General features: G+C 37.1%; 1 protein-coding gene across 2 annotated transcripts; it reads left to right on the forward strand.

The window, feature by feature from the left end:
* Positions 1-6243: 6243 nt before the first annotated feature.
* Positions 6244-21405, forward strand: edn3b (endothelin 3b). 2 transcript variants are annotated; one of them, XM_048179200.1, is made up of 4 exons: positions 6244-7363; positions 8150-8357; positions 17985-18125; positions 20122-21405. In XM_048179200.1, the coding sequence occupies exons 1-4, from the start codon at positions 7300-7302 to the stop codon at positions 20159-20161; spliced, it is 453 nt and encodes a 150-aa protein (XP_048035157.1). In that variant the 5' UTR covers positions 6244-7299; the 3' UTR covers positions 20162-21405. The 2 variants fall into 2 exon arrangements, with proteins under 2 accessions (XP_048035157.1, XP_048035158.1); XM_048179201.1 differs by having other exon boundaries at positions 6245-7363; positions 8171-8357.
* The last annotated feature ends 369 nt before the right edge of the window (positions 21406-21774 follow it).

A 21774-nucleotide genomic window follows, 5' to 3' on the forward strand; every position in this document is an offset into this window, starting at 1 on the left:
TTTAGAGAATTCTGTACAATTATTTTGAGTCATCTAAAAACTTGGTGTAATAAGTCAGTTGTAGGGAAGGAAGAGGACAGGGTCACTTTGACTGCTGACTGAGTTTTTATTTCAATAACAAGATGTCCAAACAAAAGTCTGTGCAGCACAATAAACAATCACACCCAGGGCTTCACTCCATATGCTCTCCAGCTCAGTCCCAGTGTCTCTCAGTCAGCAGTCCCTCTCTCTCTCACACTCCTGCTTCTCCTGGTGTTTTATCCTGTCTCCGTGCCAATTACTGGAATTAGAAACAAGTGTTCGTGATTTACAATTAACCCACTCACTCACCACGCGTTCCCGACTCTCTCTCCTGTCACTTCTGAAACGCCCTCCCTGCCAACTTGGTAAGTACCATAGAACAGCTGACAGGGCGTACATAGGGTTTCCCATCAATAAGAACTTCCACAACCCTAATCCTGCCATCAGGACTGGGCAAGATCTTTGTGACAGTTCCTATAGGCCAAAGTCCCCGTGGAAGCTGAGGATCCACTACCATAACTACAGCATCACCTGAAATTGAATTCCCATCCTGTCTCCACTTCGGATGACATTACTTGAGGCAGGGAAACATCTTGCCGCCCCATCAACAATTTATTAGGAGGCCAGAGGTGAACAGGCAGCCAGGGCGGAGCAGGCTCTGGAGCTAGCTCATGAGCTGGAACCAATGTTGGACTCTGGTTAGGGATTGGAGCCATCTCTGTACTCTGGTGTGGTGGCCATCTTGGCTGAAGGCTCTCTTTCATGGTAACAGTCTGATGAATCTCTCTCATGGGAACAGAAATTCTCTCTCAGGAAAATCATCTTTGTGTGGATGACGAAGGAGTAGCAGCTCTGCTTGATTATGACCAAGTCTGTTCTCTGGAGTTAAATCAGGGGAAAAGTTCTCAATGGTATATGCAACCAGCTCTGACCAAGTGTTGAATTGGGAAGGGCCTAATTTGGAGAGGCTTACTGAAACTTGTGTCTGGCCACAAAACAAAGGTTTTCTCAATTCCAGTGCCACATTATCAGGTGCAATGCTTGGATACTTAGGCCATTGATAAGGTACACACCAGAATTCATCAATGAGAGTTATTTCTCTTAGGGTCACAAACTTTTGCATTTCCTGCTCATATATTGCAACACACTCTGGATTCTTTGCAAGCTGGCATTTTGTGTGATGCAATACTGGCATTACTGATTGCTGAGAAGTATTCAGATTAGGTACATGTTTGGCTTGGAGCAAGGGAGTAGAATCTTAAAACACCATTGATCTGTAGGCATTCTGTTTTCTGCTCCAGGCACTCAGTAGCTTCTTGGTCTTGCTTTGACTGAAAAACAGCCTTAAATGTCTGGGAATAGGGGAGGACATCAACCTGCCGCAATCTTTCTACATCCCTCTATAACTGATCTTTAGGAAAAACAACTAAGAAGTGGCACTGAGAGGTAGAATTAGTGTCTGTTATCAAGGACATAGGACCCTGCAGTGCCCATCCAAGACGAGTATGCAGTGGTGCTGGACTTACAGGAGGACCGAATACTACTCGTTCTATTTACTTAAAAGCTGTTGAACATGAGAAGCACATGCCAGTTCCTTTGCCCCTTCATCCTGACCCCATGACTGAAGCATGCCTACAAGAGCCTGGAATCGTAATCCAAACTGACTGAATCCAGTGGAATCCCCGGAACGAATAGCTGGAAGGCTCTAAATGGAAGCAATCTCCCGCAACACTAAGTGATGAGGCTGACCATATTTCTTTTGGAGGTCTTTTAGTGCTGTAGTATAAGGCTGGGGATCATGAGCATATCCAAAGCTAAGTGCCGCGCAGCATCTAGCTTTAAATTATCCAAAAGTATATGATATTTATACTGTTCCATTTCCTCCGGAGACAGCAGATTCTTTAGCGCCATATTTAGCATTGCGAATACTCGGGATCATTACTTTTAAAGCATGGAAATGAAGGTCTCTCAACTGGACCCAACCTTAAAGTCCCAGTTGGTAAAGAGGGCTGAACATAAGCTGCTGCTGCTGCTACTGTTTGACTCTCAGTTGAATCTATTTGAATCTATATAAGGGATCACTGACAGAGGGCCAAATGATGTCTGAGGTACAGACACAGGAACATCACTAATAGCAGTCACATCTGAGGGTCTAGTGAAAGGTCCTACTGGTCTAATCGAAACTGGAAGTATTGAAGGAACTTGACTAATTGAGGATGGTACTGCCATTGGAAAGAGAGGGCTTGGATGAACAAATGGACCATAAGGTGGATATAATGCAGGAGTAGGAAAGGACACTGGATAATTTGGAAACATCCATGGGAAGAATGCATTACCCTGCATTTGACTGGAAACAGGCCCACCGCTTCGTGTTACATGCTGATCATTGGATGGATAGACTGGATATAATGGGTGTTGAACTGATGATGATGATAACCAAGGGGGAACATTACCAAACTGAGTTGGATTCATTCTCATTACAGGATAATTTTCTGAAGACTGGGACTGTAAATGAATACGCTGTGTAGCAACAAGTTCAGTTGGCATTTGTGAATCAGGAAGCTGTAGAGAACATGGCTCTAATGACCCTCTCCCTTCTTGTGGCAATGGTGTAGGCAGCATAGATCATGGTGGAGGAGGGAGAGTACTTTGTCTGCTGAGTTTAGGAGGTAATGTAGGTGGGTCAGTATCTCGTTTTGCCTCATGCTGTCTTAGGCATTCACCCAATTCAAGGATGACAGAAGCTCTGGAATTGCCACCCTCTTGATTATGTTTAACAACAGGAGATGTTTGATTAGAACTCTGGTCAGAACTGATTGAAAAGGACTCAGCTTGAGTCTCAGATATGGTGCTACCAGGATGGTGTGTCCATTAAAACACGTTGGATCCAGTACTGAGTCCACGATCTTTATTTAACAATTGGAAGCACAGGAATTGAGCCATGGTAACATGAGATTCAAACAGAGTTGTATGGTGTCTAAAAACAAAAGACAATAAAGAAGAAACAAGTCTTAGATACAATTAACAATATAACTCAAACAAATCATATAGTCCAATTAGCTCCACAAAACTGTTTATCAAATAACGCTGCATTCACAAGGGGGGTGTCAGCGTCAACGCTTGACAGAGGGCGTGTCTGAAGCTTGTGTTGACGCGACTGTTATAGTGATAACAGCCAATCACATTACTTTCCGGTGTTGCACAAACGCAATTGGCTAGCAACTGCTCTAGGGTATTTGCATAGGGTGATCTGATTGGATGATGCCTGCGTTGGCGCTTGAAAAGTTGAGAAACCTTCAACTTCTGCCACCTGCAATGCGAGTGAAGCGACGCGACAGAACCCACAATTCAGTTCGGCAACACGTGATGTAACCCATTCAAAGTAAATGAGAAGCATTAACGCCGGCGCCCCGTGTGAATGCAGCATAATATATATGAATTAAATCACATAGAACTCAAACATACATAACTTCAAGAAATAACATTAAATACCAAAAGAAATAAACTTACATGGTCAGAAACACATCAACTCTACAAGAACCTCTCTTTGAGGAGAAGGAAAAGGAATGTCAGCTTCAGCTGCATGCTTTACACACACCAAACAACGGCAGCTAAATAATAATTCAGTGCACCTGAGGAGACTTAGCTCCACCCATGGGTGACTGTCATGTGACCACCAGGGAATTCTCAACAAAGTAATAGATTAATAAGGCAAAAGATTGCCCATTTGATATACCCAAAATGAATTATACCTTCATGTTTAAACACTATCTACATAAGAGCCAGCAGCAAAGTCCTGAAGGACTGGCTGATATGAAGCTGTTCTCTGCGGGTACATGAGCGCTGAACAGTTGCTGGCGGCCTGGAGCTTCGCATATCCGAAAGCGACTAAACTAATTTTCAAATAGGCGCTATGTTTACATATCTGAGGTCTAAACAACTATATTTTCGTCTAAAAAAAACTCTTAAAACAACATTCCGTTACAAAATAACAGTAGTATGAGTTCCCGTGGCGATACTGGTGGAATATTGCATAATTGGAAAGACCTCTAAGCCAATCAGATTCGAGAACCAGAACGATAGATAGATAGATAAAATGATAGAGCGATAGATAGATAGATAGATAGATAGATAGATAGATAGATAGATAGATAGATAGATAGATAGATAAAGTTGTTCGTTTTTCACAAGTTCTTTCTACAAACTAAATTATATTTTATAGACTCTCTACACTAAACCTTCAACTTCTGTAAATTATTCAGAATGAGGAGGCTGCAGATTTACATTTAATAAAAATGCCTGACCATTTTCAACTCACACTAAAATGAGCTTTATTTTGCCCACCAGCCATTTGTTTTCAGTAATATTTTTATATATTAGCCATTCGTCTGAAATTTTTGTCCTAGTGGAATTATAGTTTGCAGAAGGGGTTCTTTTACTAGCCTGTATTTATTTATTTCAAGTCCTGCCATGGTTAGGTCATGAAAGTGATTAAACTAGAGATTTTCTGTACGGTTTCGCAGCTGGGTCTGGGCAAAGCTTCAAATATGTGTTGTTTTACTTGGCTGTTCAATCAAACTGTGTTTGCTTTGTGCATATATATGTTTGAATACTGATGTTACATATATATTTTTGTTTCATGTACTTAGTGGCTTTTGAGGTAGAGCTTCTTAAATACTCAAACTCCAGGCATTGTATTCATTAATGCCTTCAGGAGTTTGGCTCCCAAAATGTTTTTCATCAAAATAACTGAAAGTGCTTATGAAAACCTTGTTTGTTGTTATATAAGCACATTTGGAAATGATATCCACAGAGAATATAGCAATATAGAATATAGAGAATTAATGCACAGTCAGCCTAGGGCCAATTCAAATTATTTCTGAATTACAACAACTGATATGAAAAGTCCTTATTTCCCTCTGTCCACAAAAACAAGATTCTTGCGAGTGAATTGTTTCTTTTCTTTTTTTTTTCTCCCTCCTATATAATTGGTGTGGAATTCCTCTTTCTCCACTGCAGCTAACCAGGGTGTTGGATGGGAAAACTTCCTGATGTTTGTGGGTTTGATTCAGGGTTAGCAATAGGCAGGTCCTATGCCCAAACATGGCTTCTGCCAAGACCCTTATGAAATTCAGATAAGTAAATATGTCATTTTGCATTAAAATATTAATTTATCAGTTCGGAATAGAACATTAGATACAAGAATATAACACAGCTGTATAACTCTGGGTACTGTAAGGGTTATGTTCGGTTTAGTTGTCGTTCTGTTGTTGTGCTTCTGTTTTCTTGTGTTCCATTTAGTCATTGATTACTCCCTAGTTAGTTGCCATGGTTACTGATTAGTTTCACCTGTGTCTCATCTAGTTTCCTTTGTTTGCTCTGTGTATTTAAAGCCCTGTGTTTCAGTCGTTTATCCATGTGTGATATGCTATTTCCTAAGTTCCTGTAATTTAGGGGTCATTTACACGACACTGTTTTTAACTAAAAACGGAATCCTTTTTATGCATTTTGGCCTTTTGTTTACATGACAATGGTGTTTTGGGGGCCTGAAAACAGGATTTAAAGTGTGCTTTTTTGAAAATTATACCATTATTGTCTCTGTGTAAACAAAAATAATGACTTTTTCAACAATTTCTTCTCTTACCTGTCATTCTCCTACACTATTTACATTTTAGAGATACTGCAGCACTTCCGGGTTGTACATCAGAATGTCGACTCAGTATTGGCCAACGATATACATATGAGCAGCACGACACATGCGTGTGATGCTGATGCTGGAGCCGGCCATTAATGAGTAGGCATTCTGACGTAGAACCTAGAAGCGCTGCAGTGTCTATATAACGTAAACAGCGTATATAATGGCTTAGAAGAGAAGTAATTGTTGAATAAAGTCATTATTACACAAAAAGTATTCTTGACGCTTCATAATATTAAGGTTGAACCACTGCAGCCATGTGGACTATTTTAACGATGTCTTTACTACCTTTCTGCGCCTTAGAAAAATGCAATGACGTTGCTGCCAATCTGTGGTTCAGAACCTCAGATTTCATCAAAAATATCTTAGTTTGTATTCTGAAGACGAATGAAGGTCTTACTGGTGTGGAACGACATGAGGGTGAGTAATTAATGACAAATTTCATTTGTGGGTGAACTAATCTTTTAACATCACATAATAAGAATAACTACTATTTCAACTTCTAACCTCAGAATATTTCATATGTATTATAGGCTACTATTTGATCAGTTATGGCCCCCAGATTTCAACAATTAGGTTTTATGTAACACTTTACAATGTCTAATAAATTGTTAACATTAACCTTTGTTATTACTAGTTAATCAAAAATGTTATAATTTGTTCACAGTGAAGTAACTAATGTTAACAGATACAATTTTTGACCTTAAAAATGTAGGCCGATTAGTCAATGTTGAGCTTATAAGATTAATATACTGTAGAAGTATTGTTCATGTTAACAAATGAAACCTTATTGAATATATTGTTACTGGTTTTTATTGCAACTCAGAAGTTTTTTAAACACAAATACATATTGTCAAATACATCATCATACTGTAAAGAAAATTGAATTCTTGGAATTTCTGTTTACAAAAATGTCCCAAAATGTCACGATTATTGCAGTATTTAGAATACATCTTTTTTTTTTTTTTTTTTTGAGGGATAAAAAGTTAGGGTTGTCATAAATGCCACAGTTTACTAGTTTGCAGTTTTGAGGCAGACCAGAAACCACATGCCTGGTATTCAAAAACGGCCAAACTAATGTCTTCCAGCTCTGAAGGTAAAATAAATAATGGACTAGGTACGTCAACATGAGCGAATTCCTCAACGGTGAGAAAGATTAGCTGCTCAAATTCCTCAAGTGGAGAGAGACAAGTGTGCAAACGGCCTATTGTATCATAGGCTATCTATACACAAGGAACTATGAAGGGACCTAAGTGCCTTTTAGTGTCATGCTGACACGAGCTGTCATTTTTCAGAGCATTTGTCGCTCTTCTGAAACTATACACGTATGTGCGAGCGCGCGGTCACCGGTGGGTGGTGTCAGCACGCGCTATAAATATAGGTACATTTGATCTGAACATTTAAAAAAAATCGCTTTTTCCTTTACACCGGAGATTTTACTGAGATGATGATGAAGATGATGCTCAGAATTGCTCTCGGCACTGAAATGGAATTGTTTTGGAAGATATTTTTCATATAGAACTCCGCCTGACAACTTTTCACAACTAACTATTGGTCGCGCGCGCAATAAGGACGCTGGTAAAATGGCAAAACTGTTTGCGGATGCCCTTTTGTTAACTGTGAGCTTGTTAAACATTTTCACCGTGGGTAAGTGCTACTAGACTGAACCGCTGTCCTCTGTCTGAGTTTTACATGAGTAAAGTATGTTAAACACTTTAATAGGGTGTTATTTTACCAGTAAGTTTTAGTTTTAACTTACATATTTTTGTCTCTGGCTGTTATATGGTTAATTAGTGTGAATATCTTGCATTGTGATATTATTGTCATGAAAATTAAGCACACTTTCTTTAAAATTCTAATAAAAACTGTTCCTCAATAATGTAATGCAATAACAATAAGAATAGAACTAGTATAAAACATGGAAAGACTTTACAATAAGGTTACATTTATTAACATTAGTTAAGTATATTAGTTAACATGACCTAACAACTAATTAAAGCATTTATTAATCAGACAGTGTTAATGTCAACATTTACTACTACATTATTAAAATTAAAAGTTGTATCTGATAATGAACATGAACAATGAACAGCTGTACTTTTTTAAACTAACATTAACAAAGATTATAATACTGTAACAAATGTATTGCTCATTGTTGCATTAACTAATGTTAATGCTAATTTTTGCACTATAGTAGTATTTGTTGCAATGCTTTAATGTATGGTTATTTAAATAATACAATTTTATTACGGTATGTTGTCGGTAATGAGAAACGCTATTGAGAATAATGGGAATTAGAAAAAAAAGTCACACAAAATCATAGTCCTACAATAGGCTAAATTATATATAAATATAGCCTATATATATATAGTATTTGCTGTTATTGCGCTGTTAAATAATAATGATAACGATGTATTATTGTTCAAATTAAAGGTGCATCATTGTCCCGGACAGGAGACCTGCACTCATCTCCAGTCTTCTGTGATGATCCGAACAGTGTTTTACATCAGCAGACAGAAGCAGAGCTCATTTCAGCATCACACACCCACACGAGATCCAAACGCTGCACTTGCTACTCTTTCAAGGACAGGGAATGTGTTTATTACTGTCACTTGGGCATCATCTGGATCAACACCCCACAGTGAGTACATTTACAGTATTATTCACAGGCTATATAATACAGAAGATAATTTGCAATTGATGATTGATTTGTATAGTTCCACAAAAAAAGAAAGAGAAAAAAAAAAAAAACAGTATTTCACCAAATCTTGTACAGTATGCCTATATAAATTAATTCAGTTGCTCAATTTTTTTTTTTTTTTTTTTTAATTAAGCCCAGTAGTCTCTTCCAGACAAAAAGGAAATTAGATGTATGGGTAACACTTTAGGATACTGTTCTGTCATTAATGAATAACTACATAGGAACAACTGAGTAACAATGTAATATTAACTAACAAGAAACTCTGATTAACAAAACTCTGAATATTGTATTGTTAGGGTGGTCTCAACAAAATGAACCCCTGGGAAAGTAATAAACTCAATGCCTGAGATTAAGGCAAGGACTCTCCGTCATGCTGAAGAACCCATTTTGAAAGTCTTTTGTCCAGGCCAGTAGCTTGTTGAATGATCAACCCATGTGACCTTTATATTCAGGACAGGAACACTACTTAAAAGTAGTAATTGGATATGGTCCGTTCTTCCTTTTTTCTTTTTCAATTTATTGGACCGAATAAATTTTTTCCACCCACACTGAGTAGTTGTAATTCAGCTTTACAAGGGGTCTGAGGACAAATAATAATAATAAAATAAATACAGTACAACCCCTGAAATATTTCACTGAGCTGCTAAAATGTAGGTTTTAGTTTTTAAAAAAAATATATATATAAAGCCATATATATATATATATATATATATATATATATATATATATATATATTATTATTATTATTATATATTATTTATTTATTATTATTTTTTTACAAATTGTATTAACTATATATTTACTAAATAGGTCAGTATTATATTATATATATTATATTATATTATATTATATTATATTATATATTTAACCATGACTTTAAATTAATTAATTTTAGGTTTTTTTTTATTATTATTAGTATTTTGATATTTATGATATTTATTTGAACCTGTCTGACCAGACTGGAGGAGTGTTATTGATTTAATGACGTTTGCACTTTGAATTGTACATAGCTAGAGGTCCAACTAAATTTCTACTTTACTGCAATACTCACCACAAGCACATTGTTGATGTGACTCTGTTTCCATGGTGATGGCTACTGTCCATGGTGCTGATGTAATAGAAGAACAGTGTTCTCAAAAATTTAGAGTTTGAATAATATTACATTTTGACAGCCAGCAAAAACTGTATATTTAATTAAAAATAAACCCAGTTTCTGTGCTCACTTGGCTGTATAGTAGCCAGAATACCAAAATAGCTAAAAGGATTAATAAAGGAGTCATAAACAACACTTACTGTCTATTTAATATCATCTCACAGCCAGCAAAAACATGATTAAAAGATATGTGTAACATGTATTTCCATGTCTGTTTAGTTTCATTGTGTTTTAGTTCTGTTTTTCCTGTTCCTGTTTGCCTGTGTTCCCTGTCATTGTAAGCTGACCTAGTTTCCTAGTGTGTGCCAGTTTTTTTCCCTTAGTTACTAATTACACTCACCTGTTGTTCATTTAGTTACCTCATTACCTATCCTTGTGTATTTAAGCCCTTACACCGTTTCTACACCGGATGTGATCGTTGTTGCATTCGCATCACGTTGCGCCACACCGCACCGCAACAGCTTTTTGCTGTCTACACTGAACGCGACAAACCGACCGTTGCAAAACACTTGGACTACGTCAGAAATAAAACGAGGAATCTGTTTACTGTCGGGAATTTGTTGTGTCGCGTGAGGCCGCGCAACATCCAGTGTAGACAATATCACGGAATATAATGAGTTCTATTGTCTTTTGACGTGTCGCGTCACACCGTTTGCGTCCAGTGTAGACACGGTGTTAGTTCTCCTCAGTGTTTTGTCTTGCGTTATCTAGGTTTGTAGTACTCAAGACCGGTCTTAAGACCATTTTTTGAAAGACTTGGTCTTGTCTTGGTCTTGGGATATCGCTAAATTGCCATTGCATTGTCTGATTTCTTTGTTAACATCATTAATTTGATTGGATGTAAAACTCCCTGCTTCAAATGCAATCAATAACTTATTTCTAAATTCATTTATTTTGATACTGTTGTGCCGGGTCAGAAATCAACAAGGGATTGTGTCAAATGTCACCAAAATTAATACAAATGCCCACAAAATTCAAAATATGATTGCAAAAAAGTACTTGTATAAGATATTTATATTATAACATATGATATAATTAAGCAATATCACAAAAAAGAGGGCTGTTTTCACAAATATCATCACAATTGCAAACGTGATATTGATTTTTTTTTTTACAAATGTTCAATAAACAAATTTTTATTTTTAAAACATTATTTATGCATTTATAATTTTACCAATTCAGAGGCAACTTCTGTTCCACCTCTGCAGTGTAAAAATGAATTTTGTTAGTGATTTCAAATGATTGGTAACAGCTCTATAGTATCTTATTATTCTAATTGTAATTATTGATTAAAAAAAAAACATTTCTCAGGCAGTAAATGTGTGTCACGATCACCGTCTGCCCCTGTCAAGTTTCGGACTACATTTCCCATCATCCCCCCTGCCAGTCACATGCTCACACTCCTCTCCAATCATCATCTGCCACATCCACCCTTGCACACCACACTGATCACCACACCCAGCTGCAGCTCATTTACAGGACTATAAAGGACTGTCACATACACCACCTCACGCCGAAGTCTTGATTACCTTGTGTGTCATTTCTGAGCGTTTATTCCCTGTCTGTTCTGCCTGTTACCGTTTGGACTGTTACCCTGTTTATCCCTGTCTGCCGCCTGCCTCGACCTCTTGCTTGTATACCGACCTGTGAGTGATATCTGCCTGTCCTGATCATTGCCTGTTCCTTGACCACGATTCTGCCTGTTCCTTGCTGTTCCTGTTCGCTCCTGATTGACCATGCCTGTACGACCACTCTCACTTTAACCCTCTGGAGTCTGAGGCTGATTTGGGGCCTGGAGAAGTTTTGACATGCCCTGACATTTGTGCTTTTTTCAGTTGTTCATAAACATATTAATGACACAAGTGTCATTACACTGTATTCAGCACAAACTAGGCTACCATAATATGTGAGGAACATGTGTGTACATGTTTGTGTTTTTGAAGGAATAACGTTTATGCGTGGTTACTGAAAAAACAAAAAACTTAAGTCACTGATATAAGGCCAATAAAAGTATATTAAATCTGTGTTCACAAGACTTTTGGGTATTGAAGGTTGTAGACTAGAGTTTTTGCTTCAAAATTATGTAAAAATTATGCTGACTACTCTTTCATTTATAACAATATACTGATTTAGTTTTTGTAAGACACTTTTTGCCAAGAAACACGGTATGCGAGGAGGCGTGAATCTCCATGAATAATGGCTCATTCTCACCTGTGAAGACAAAAGAATTGAATAGTAATGACCTGAAAAGACTTGCATATTAATGAGGCATTTCAGTCAGGTAGGCTGTGAAAAAAAACTTCTGTGATGTCTCAAGCTCATCATGGTATATGAAACATACAGAAAAATTTTATTACAATATAAAATAATGGTTTTATATTATACTTTAAAATATAATGTATTTCTGTGATGCAAAGAGTCTGAATATAGGCTTTTAGTTTAAAAGCATGCACATTAGGAGAAATATAGGATTCTCATATGTTTATGTCAATTTTCTATACAGAGGAGTTATTTTTTATTTAATATTCATTGTTATCTCTATGAGCGCTGGTGTTTGCAATTCATACTGCAGCCGGAGGGCGCTCTATGCATTTTAGTCCACAAATTCACCTAAGAAGAAGACGATATTCCATGAATGGTGTTTACCAATTCATACTACAGCCGGAGGGCGCTAAAGAAACAAAAACTCACTTAAAACTTATCAATAGAAGAAAACAAACAGGAATTTACTGAATGTCTTCCAGAGATCGCTAACCATGGCTTTTTCATCCAGATAAACAATTTTCAAGGCAATAAATACACGATTGAGATGATGAATGCATGTGTTGTCTCTGAATTTGCCTGTGAATAGCGCTGGCTCCGTGGGTGTGGCCGCATTAGTGGGTAATGAGCTGAATCACGGACTTCTGACATGGCTCTCTTTTCATACAGATTACATAAACACAGAATGTTTGTTTTCGATTTGACTTGCACGATTTAAAACCTGACATTTCAACGTTTTGTTAGACATAAGTATGAATTTTTTGTGATTAGTATTCACTAAGTTACACTTCATTTTCTGAGAACTATCAGATTGGACTTCGTTCAGAGGGAGATGAGAGATCACGCATCATGTTAGTTTTCTTTATTTTACAAAAAGCACAACATTTTGTTTTTACTCTGAGTGTATACAAATAAAAGAAGATATTCTATAGTTTCAATTGATGTATTACTTATGTCTCTATGACAAAAAATGACAGAGTATTTTAAGTCTGTTTTGCTGCAATGTGAAAAAAAACCTGCAAAACGCGCCGGCGCGTTTTTAGACCTCAGAGTGTTAATAAAAGCTGCAAATGGATCTTACCATGAGTCCGCATTCGTTACAATGTGGATCTTTCAGATGAATTTGAGGAGTGCTAGTCTGGTCTTGGTCTTGACTCGGTCTCGACTTGCCTTGGTCTTGTCTTGGTCTCAACCCCCCAAAGTCTTGGTCTTGTGTTGGTATCTACACAAACTAGTCTTGGTTTCGATTTGGTCTCGGTTTAGGTGACCACACCAAGAATTGTTTTTGACCTGGCATGCCTTATGAACTTTCCCGACTGCTCGCAGTGCATGTTTTTCAGGACCAGCCTGAACAGCACAAAAAGGCACGCTTGCCTGGTGTTGGTCCTCAGGGGGATTTCGCTGCATTTGTGGAGTGGGTGCTGGTGAACTGCAGATCACCATTCACCATCTGTCCAGTTGAGGACATCACCAGCCCCACTCTAGACCCAGAGCCCAGCCAGCCACCTCCTCCACTCTGCACAGAGGGAACGCCTGAGCCCACCACAGATGGGTAGTCTCAAGTCTGCCGCAATGTACGAGCCAGATAAAAAGGACTGAGCCAGCCATCGCCCCGGAGCCCGAGCCCCAGAGTGAGCCTGACCAGGTGTGTGATCCGGCAACATTGTCCGTCCCCGTGCTAGGGCTGCTAGTAGTAGTATGAGGGCATGGAGGAAAGCCCCACCCACACTCCCACAACTGAGAGTTGAACTGCAGCTGGCCTCTGCATTGTTTGAAGAAATGGTCTCCAATGTCTCCGCTGGTCCCAGACCCAAGTCTCCTGTGTCCAGTCAGTCTGTCAACCCTGGTCAACGCTGGTTCCTGTCAGGCTCCTCAGTTCCTTCATTGTTAACTCCAATGTGGTGCGTGGATGCACCTCTGATCTTTCGATCACCAGCTCCAGCCGTCGAGTCAATTACTCCATCTTGGCTCGTCGACCTGTTGGCTCCACCTGGGACCATTTTCCTTACGGCTCCACCGGGCTCCTTCATACCTCCGGCTCCACCTTGGTCTTCAGTCCCACCGGCTCCGCTCAGTCCTCTGGCACCCTGGCTTCCATCACTGCAGCTCCACCTCGGTCTACAGAGCCATCGATGTCAAATGGACTTATCGGCTCTTCGTCTTCGCTTGGGGCTCCACCTCCATCAGCTTTGTCTCAGTTAGTTGTCCCCCTGGTGTTATCAGCCAAGTCTCCACCATGGCTCCTCTCTCCCTCGACTTCACCATGAACCATTTTCCTGGCTGCTCTCTGGGTCCTCACCTGGCTACTCCTGCTCCTGGCTACTCCCATCGTCATCGCCACCCTGGTTCTCTCCCTCTGTCATTTCCCCCAGTATCCTGCACTTTACTTGCTCTGCTTGCTCCTCCCCCTGCCTTCCTTCCTTCCTCAGTTTAGTTTCATTGTGTTTTGGTTCTTGTTTTTCCTGTTCCTGTTTGCCTGTGTTCCCTGTCATTATAAGTTGACCTAGGGTGTGTCTCAATCAGCTTCCTAGTTCAGTAGTCAAAGCACTGATCAGGGAGTCAGCCAATTTAAGGGATGTCTCAATCGCAGAATCCTGAAAAATTTGCTCCCTAAAAGTCCCACAATGCACCATGAAAACCAGGAACGCAGCGATTCTCACTATGTTCTCTTAATAGAAGTGCGAAACTTAAATCACGTGAGCCAACCTACCATATATAATGACACGCAATAGATGTTTTTAAAAATACAAATCATTATTTAATTATATTCCAGCATAAACATAATCAAGCTAACATTTATAATTTATTAACTGCTGAAAAGCAAGTATTTATCATGATGTACTTTAAATTACATTTAAAGCAAATCATAACAATATGTTTAATATAGATATATATTTCATGCGTTCAGTGGTGTGCTAGTACAAATATGACAGCTTGCAGTTATGAATGAGTTATCGCTATTTAGCCAAATACAAGAGGAATCTCCACAGGACTTTTAGTAAAGTGATTCAGACTGACGTTGAGCTATTTGAGGCTCATCACTCACCATGGATATTGACAGGCAATCCTTGAGGAATCTGCTCAGATCCCTGGCTCCACACTGAAACCAAATGGTCAACATGAGAACAAACACTTCTGATGTGAGATGAGAGGCATGCATACTGAAAGAGAGTACTAAAGAGAGTGGCTGGAGATCAGAGAGAAGCTCATATAAAGTGCATGGAAGCTTTCCCAGATGAGACTGCAGAAAGATTTTTGGCTGCTGCTACAACCCATCATCTCCATCACTAGAGGCAGTCTCTTAAGTTTTATCTCCAACAATGTGATTTCAGCGTTGTTTTGAATGTAACCGGTTTCTTTCCTTTTAGTTTCTTTTAGTGCTTGTACAAAACGAAAAACATAGCATACAAAGTATCAGAAGTTAAAGGTATATATTTCTCCTGTATGACTTTCTTGCTTCTGTAAACAGTAAAGAAAACGATTGTTTTGTGTTTTTTGTCCATACAATGGAAGTCAGTCAAAAATTTGTGGTTGCCAAAATACTTAAAAAAAAAATCATCTTTTGTGTTCTGCAGTAGAAAGAGAGTCATACATGTTTGAAACGGCATGAGGGTGAGTAAATGATGACAGAATCTGCATTTTGGTGAGCTGTCCTTTTAAAATACTGTAAAATACACTACCATTCAAAAGTTTGGGGTTCAAAAGTGAGATTTTATTTTATTTTAAAGAAATTAATACATTTTTATTACATTTCAGCAAGGATGCATTAAATTGATCAAAAGTGATAGTAAAGAAATTATTAATTTTACAAAAGTTGTTCTTTTGAACTTTATATTCATAAAATAATTCTAAAATGTATCACAGTTTCCATAAAAATATGAAGCAGCACAACTGTTTCCAACATTATTAATAATAATAAATGTTTCTTGAGCAGCAAATCAGCATATTAGAATGATTTCTGAAGGATCATGTGACACTGAAGACTGGAGTAATGATGCTGAAAATTTAACTTTGCCATCACAGGAGTAAATTACATTTTAAAAAATATTAAAGGTGCCCTAGAACTTCTTTTTAAATGATGTAATATAAGTCTAAGGTGTCCCCTGAATGTGTCTGTGAAGTTTCAGCTCAAAATACCCCATAGATTTTTTTAAATTCATTTTTTTAACTGCCTATTTTGGGGCATCATTAACTATGCACCGATATATAGGTTGCGGCCCCTTTAATTCTCGTGCTCCCCCTCCCCCGGAGCTCGCGCTTGCCTTGAACAGCATAAACACAGTTTACACAGCTAATATAACCATCAAAATGGATCTTTACAAGATGTTCGTCATGCATGCTGCATGCATACATCGGATCATGTGAGTATAGTATTTATTTGGATGTTTACATTTGATTCTGAATGAGTTTGAGGCTATGCTGCGTGGCTAAAGCTAACATTACACACTGTTGGAGAGATTTATAAAGAATGAAGTTGTGTTTATGAATTATACAGACTGCAAGTGTTTAAAAATGAAAATGGCGACGGCTCTTGTCTCCGTGAATACGGTAAGAAACGATGGTAACTTTAACCACATTTAACAGTACATTAGCAACATGCTAACGAAACATTTAGAAAGACAATTCACAAATATCACTAAAAATATCATGTTATCATGGATCATGTCAGTTATTATTGCTCCATCTGCCATTTTTCGCTATTGTTCTTGCTTGCTTACCTTGTCTGATGATTCTGCTGTGCACATCCAGACGTTCTGCCCTTGTCTAATGCCTCGATCATGGGCTGGCATATGCAAATATTGGGGGTGTACACCCCGACTGTTACATAACAGTCGGTGTTATGTTGAGATTCGCCTGTTCTTCAGAGGTCTTTTAAACAAATGAGATTTATATAAGAAGGAAACAATGGAGTTTGAAACTCAGTGTATGTCATTTCCATGTACTGAACTCTTGTTATTCAACTATGCCAATATAAATTCAATATTTAATTCTAGGGCACCTTTAACCATTTAAAAATTATTAACATAGAAAACATTTATTTAAAAATATAAGTTGCTGTTTTTACTGTATTTTTGATCACAACCTTGAACTTTTGAATGCTACTTTCTCCTGAAACTGGTTTGGTCAAAGCACCATTTGTGTTTTTGCTAGTTTATCGCAGGCTGTGTTTGAAATCCATGGAAATATTGGTGTACTTACGGTCGCTCGATCTGGCTGGACAGTGTTCATCTGTGTCTTAAGCCAGGGTGGATGAGTTCAGCCCAACATGTGCCATGTGTGGTGTGATTTAAATTTTAATAATCTGTTTGGCGTGATTCTGGCTTGATTTTTATGGCTTTGTTCTCTGTAACATTTATACACTATCAAAACTACATTTCAGCATGATTTACCAGCCCACCCGTTGTCTCAAAAGCAATGCCATACCTCTTCAGATTCATGCCAACTTAGTGAGACTATTCTGAATATTTGTTGTATCACAAATTTTTAATTAAACAAAGAAAAACGTTTTCATTTTGTGTTTAAGCAAAAAAGAAGGAAATTAGCTGAAAGGGGAATTAAAGCACATTTCATGTGCAACATACTGAACAGAAAGGTCATGTACACACTGGAAGCATTATACGACAACGTGCTAAAGAATCCCCTAAATCATTCCAGAGACACTCTTAAAGTTGTTATGGTTGGCATAGTAATTTCCACAGCAATGTTTGGTAACACTTTATTTAACACTTTATTTTGATGGTCCCCCAAAAGGCATTCTACTGACTATAAGTAACTACATGACAACTTATTCTACCCTAACCTAACAGTCTACTACAGTCATCGAATACTCTGAGAGTTGACATGTAGTTGGAAAGTTACTTTTAGTTAGTAGAATGTCTAAAGTGCACCATCGAAATAAAGTGTAACCCAACGTTTTACTGGCAGTAAACGATTTAATATCATTTAAGTTGAAATGACTTGCACAGCCTATTTGATTATACTTAAAAATTTAACTTAAGAACTTAAGTTGAAATAGGTGGAAATTATTTATAGTGTGCAAAGAAACAGCAAATTGTTGTTAATGTGTAATTGTTTGATTAAAAACATTTGGTCGTATGAAATGAAATGATGAAATATATTGTGAAATGTCTGTTCTGTTCCCGTGTCTGCAGGCGCACAGTTCCGTATGGCATGTCAAGTTACCGCAGCCCTCAGCGATTGAGACGCTCCAGTGGGACAGAAGGGCTGCTGCTTCACCGCTGCACATGTGCAGACCACAATGATGCTCAGTGCTACAACTTCTGTGATACAAGGTACACAAAACTAATACATAAGCAAATCATCTCTGTTTATTTATTGTATTTATTTAATTTATTATCCTTCCTAGTCCTAAAAAGTCTACATACACTATTGGTCAAAAGTCAAAAGTCAAAAGTCAAAAAAAAAAAAAAAAAAAAAAAAAAAAAATATATATATATATATATATATATATATTTTTTTTTTTTGACTTTTGACTTATATAGATAGATATATATATATATATATATATATATATATATAGAGAGAGAGAGAGAGAGAGAGAGAGAGAGAGAGAGTTTGTTTCCAAAACGCTATAAATCCATTTTGATTAATTTGAGTAAAAATGTGTTTTCTTTACCAAGTATGTGGCAAGATGAAAACCACTATTTTCTGTTTCAAACTTTCACATAGCATCTTTAGGTTATAATAACATTAAAAATTCAAATCCAGATTTCGATTTTCAAAGATTTTCTTTATATAAAAACTGATTATTTTTTCCGCAAAATGTAATGTTTTTTTCCAAAAATGCAATTAAAATCCATTTAATCCACTGAATTAATACAAAAGTTATTTTTCATATTGAAACTGTTGAAAATACACAACAAAGTAAGTTGATCCACATATATGACAACCTCTGAACTTTGTCAATACTAATCTTATGTACAGGCACTGGACTAAAAATACATTCAATCAGTCATCGCTCCCAAAAAAAATTCAACAGGTCAGCTTGTTATTGCTCTAAATGAATTATATCTCCGTTTGTCATTACCGATTAAAGAGTATCTGCCGCCACTGCACGGTTAAAATAAAAACAACACATTTGCCGAGTACACTGGAATTGACTGCAGTATAGCGACGCCCCTGGGTAGTTGCAAACATTCAAATAGCAATCATATTATGTTTTTTTTTTTTTTTCTATCAGATTTTTAGGATCAAAACTAGCAATGCCAGATTCGAGAATGAATCATTCTTGGTCAAACAGATTTTAAAAACTGTTCATGATTCAGTTTTGGGGACCATGACAGAAGTTTGATGCTGTCGTAGAACAAGCATCAAGTCCTCCCGACTCGAGTGCCTCATCTTCTTAATCTCATCATGTAAATGATTTCGATGGCTTACGTTTCTTACCCACTGCAGAAACCACCACAGGTTCATCAATGCCATCAAAATTGATTCATTTTTATGTTTTTGTTGATCGCAAAGCACAAAGTAGATAAGGAAAACTAGGATGCCGGGTGTATTCAGAGCGCTACCATTACTGTTTACAGTGCGTGGAATGGTGTGCTGTGATTGGTTGAGAGGATATATCGCATTCTGCAGAGAAGGAAGAGTGGCATAAAACTAGGGAGAAAACATGACAGAATAACACGACAGAAATTGCATTTTGAGTACAATTAAAAATTGACTTTTCAATACTGATCAGATACAATACTGATTTTGGCAAGAACTTAATTTTTTTTAAAATGCCGTTTATCGCGTTTTGGAACCAAACTCTTCATATATACATACAATACGGTAAAACAGTAATATTGTCAAATATTAAAATAACTGTTTTCTTCTGTCATATATTTTAAAATGTAATTTATTCCTGTGATGGTAAAACTGAATTCTCAGCATCATTACTCCAGTCTTCAGTGTCACATTATCCTTCAAATATTTTTGAGAAAAATGTGATACACTACCATTCTAAAGTTTGTACGTAAGATTAAAATAATAATAATTTTATTCAGCAAGGATGCATTAAATTGATTTTAAAAAAGTGACAGTAAAGACATTCATAACAAATAAGATGTGAAAACAACTCATTCTAAACTTCTGGTGTTAAACATATAAATACAATGGCACCCACATTTACACATCAGTGATGCTTTACATAGAATTCTTCTTTTTTGAATGCATAATCAATCGATAAATTCTCAGATTCTTGAGAAAATTGTTGCTGATTCTGAATTTCTGATTCCATCATTATTTAGTGTGTGATACTTTGTGGTTCTGTTTTGAATTATAAAGAACACAGAATGTGCCTGACCGAAGACTGAGAGGACGTTAAACCACTGGCTTCTCATGACATCTCGACCCTCTGAGATCAGGACTAATGATCAGCATCAAACCGGACACCAAACTAGGCACAGGTTTTGGGTTTTTACAGATGTGGAGCAAAACCTAGCCCGCATTCCTCGCCATGTTATATTTCCTGGAACACCCTTGACTCATCTGGTCCACGGTAACAAGTGAATTCTTTAGAAAACTCTTTGCAGATTTCGGAAGCATGTCTGTGTGGCACCAACATCTTTGCTTCAAGGGTTATGTCCACTTGTTTCAGTGTGACTTTGCACTGACTTTACATCTAATGCAAATATTCATTGGACATCCTTGAATTTGGGAGCCTTGCAGTATTGGAAGTAAATCTGTAAAACACACTCTGGATAATATCCACTTTGTGGGCAGATTTTCAGAGAGCACACAGATGGATTAATGGGTGAAGATGGAGATGAAGCGTGTTTTGAATTTTTACGTGTACCGAGGCTCCTTCACTTTGCCCGATAACGGAAAATGAAACGCTTAACGTTGTTATTGTGGATGAACTGTTAGGAAATCTCCTGAGAGAAAGATTGGCTGATTAACGCCACAATTTTTTAAATCTCCAGATAATATCCTTCTACATTTTTTGCTCAAGCAAAATGTATCCAGTCTCCACAACAGCATATGACATTTTAAATTCCTCAGATGTCTTTCAGCTCCAATCTTATTATTCATGCATGAAAGAATGGGTCCACTGGGACAAATGCAGAAAGCTGAATATTATACGAAATTGTCTAATAATCAAATACTATACCAAATACTATACTAAACTATGACCTGAGAGTTTAATTTATTTATTTTTATGTACCTAAATGCTTTATTCACCAAATCATTTAAGGAGACTTGCATTAAACATCTTTTAATGGCTTATTGCCAATAATAATTGTATAGTTTCACTACTACTTAATTTGCACTGGTATTATTTGTATTTGTAAAAGCTTTTAATTATCATATGGTCATTTTAGACTGATATTAATGACAATCTTGATTTAGTGAATTTGTCATACAAAGAGCGCCCTTAACCAACGCAAGTTCCTTTAGTCAGTTTTCCTTTAATAATACAGCAAAGAGGAATGATAAATTGGCAACTCATTGGAAAAGCTGTTGTAAAACGATATGTAAACCATAAGAGTTTTACCAGTGCTTGCAATATATGATTTTAAATAAACTTTTTTTTTTTTTTTTTGGCTACTTTGTTACACAACCTTTTGGAAAAAAATGTCAATAACATCATATTTATAAACTATGGAATGTTGTTTCCGCCACATAATAGAAAATAGAAAAAGGTAATTGCGACTTTTTATCTCACAATTTCTACTTTCTTCTTGCTATTGCGAGTTTATCTCACAATTCTGACTTGAGATATAAACTTGCAAGTTATAAAGTCCAAATTGTGAGATATAAACTTTTGTGAGGACAAAGAAATGTTAGATAAAAAGTTACAATTAAGTTTTTAATTGTGAATTTATATCTCACAATTCTGACATTTTTCTCACAATTCCAAGTTTATATTTCACAATTCTGAGAAAAAAGCCCAAACTGTGAGATATAAACTCATAATTCTAAGAAAAAAAAGTCAGA

The sequence above is a fragment of the Megalobrama amblycephala genome, linkage group LG24, assembly GCF_018812025.1.
Source record: "Megalobrama amblycephala isolate DHTTF-2021 linkage group LG24, ASM1881202v1, whole genome shotgun sequence".
Taxonomy (NCBI): Eukaryota; Metazoa; Chordata; class Actinopteri; order Cypriniformes; family Xenocyprididae; genus Megalobrama; species Megalobrama amblycephala.

Coding starts and splice junctions, on each gene's coding strand:
- edn3b (XM_048179200.1), top strand. CDS start 7,300: ATGGCAAAACTGTTTGCGGATGCCCTTTTGTTAACTGTGAGCTTGTTA. Junction 7,364..8,149: donor GTTAAACATTTTCACCGTGG/GTAAGTGCTACT, acceptor TTCAAATTAAAG/GTGCATCATTGTCCCGGACA. Junction 8,358..17,984: donor ATCTGGATCAACACCCCACA/GTGAGTACATTT, acceptor CCGTGTCTGCAG/GCGCACAGTTCCGTATGGCA.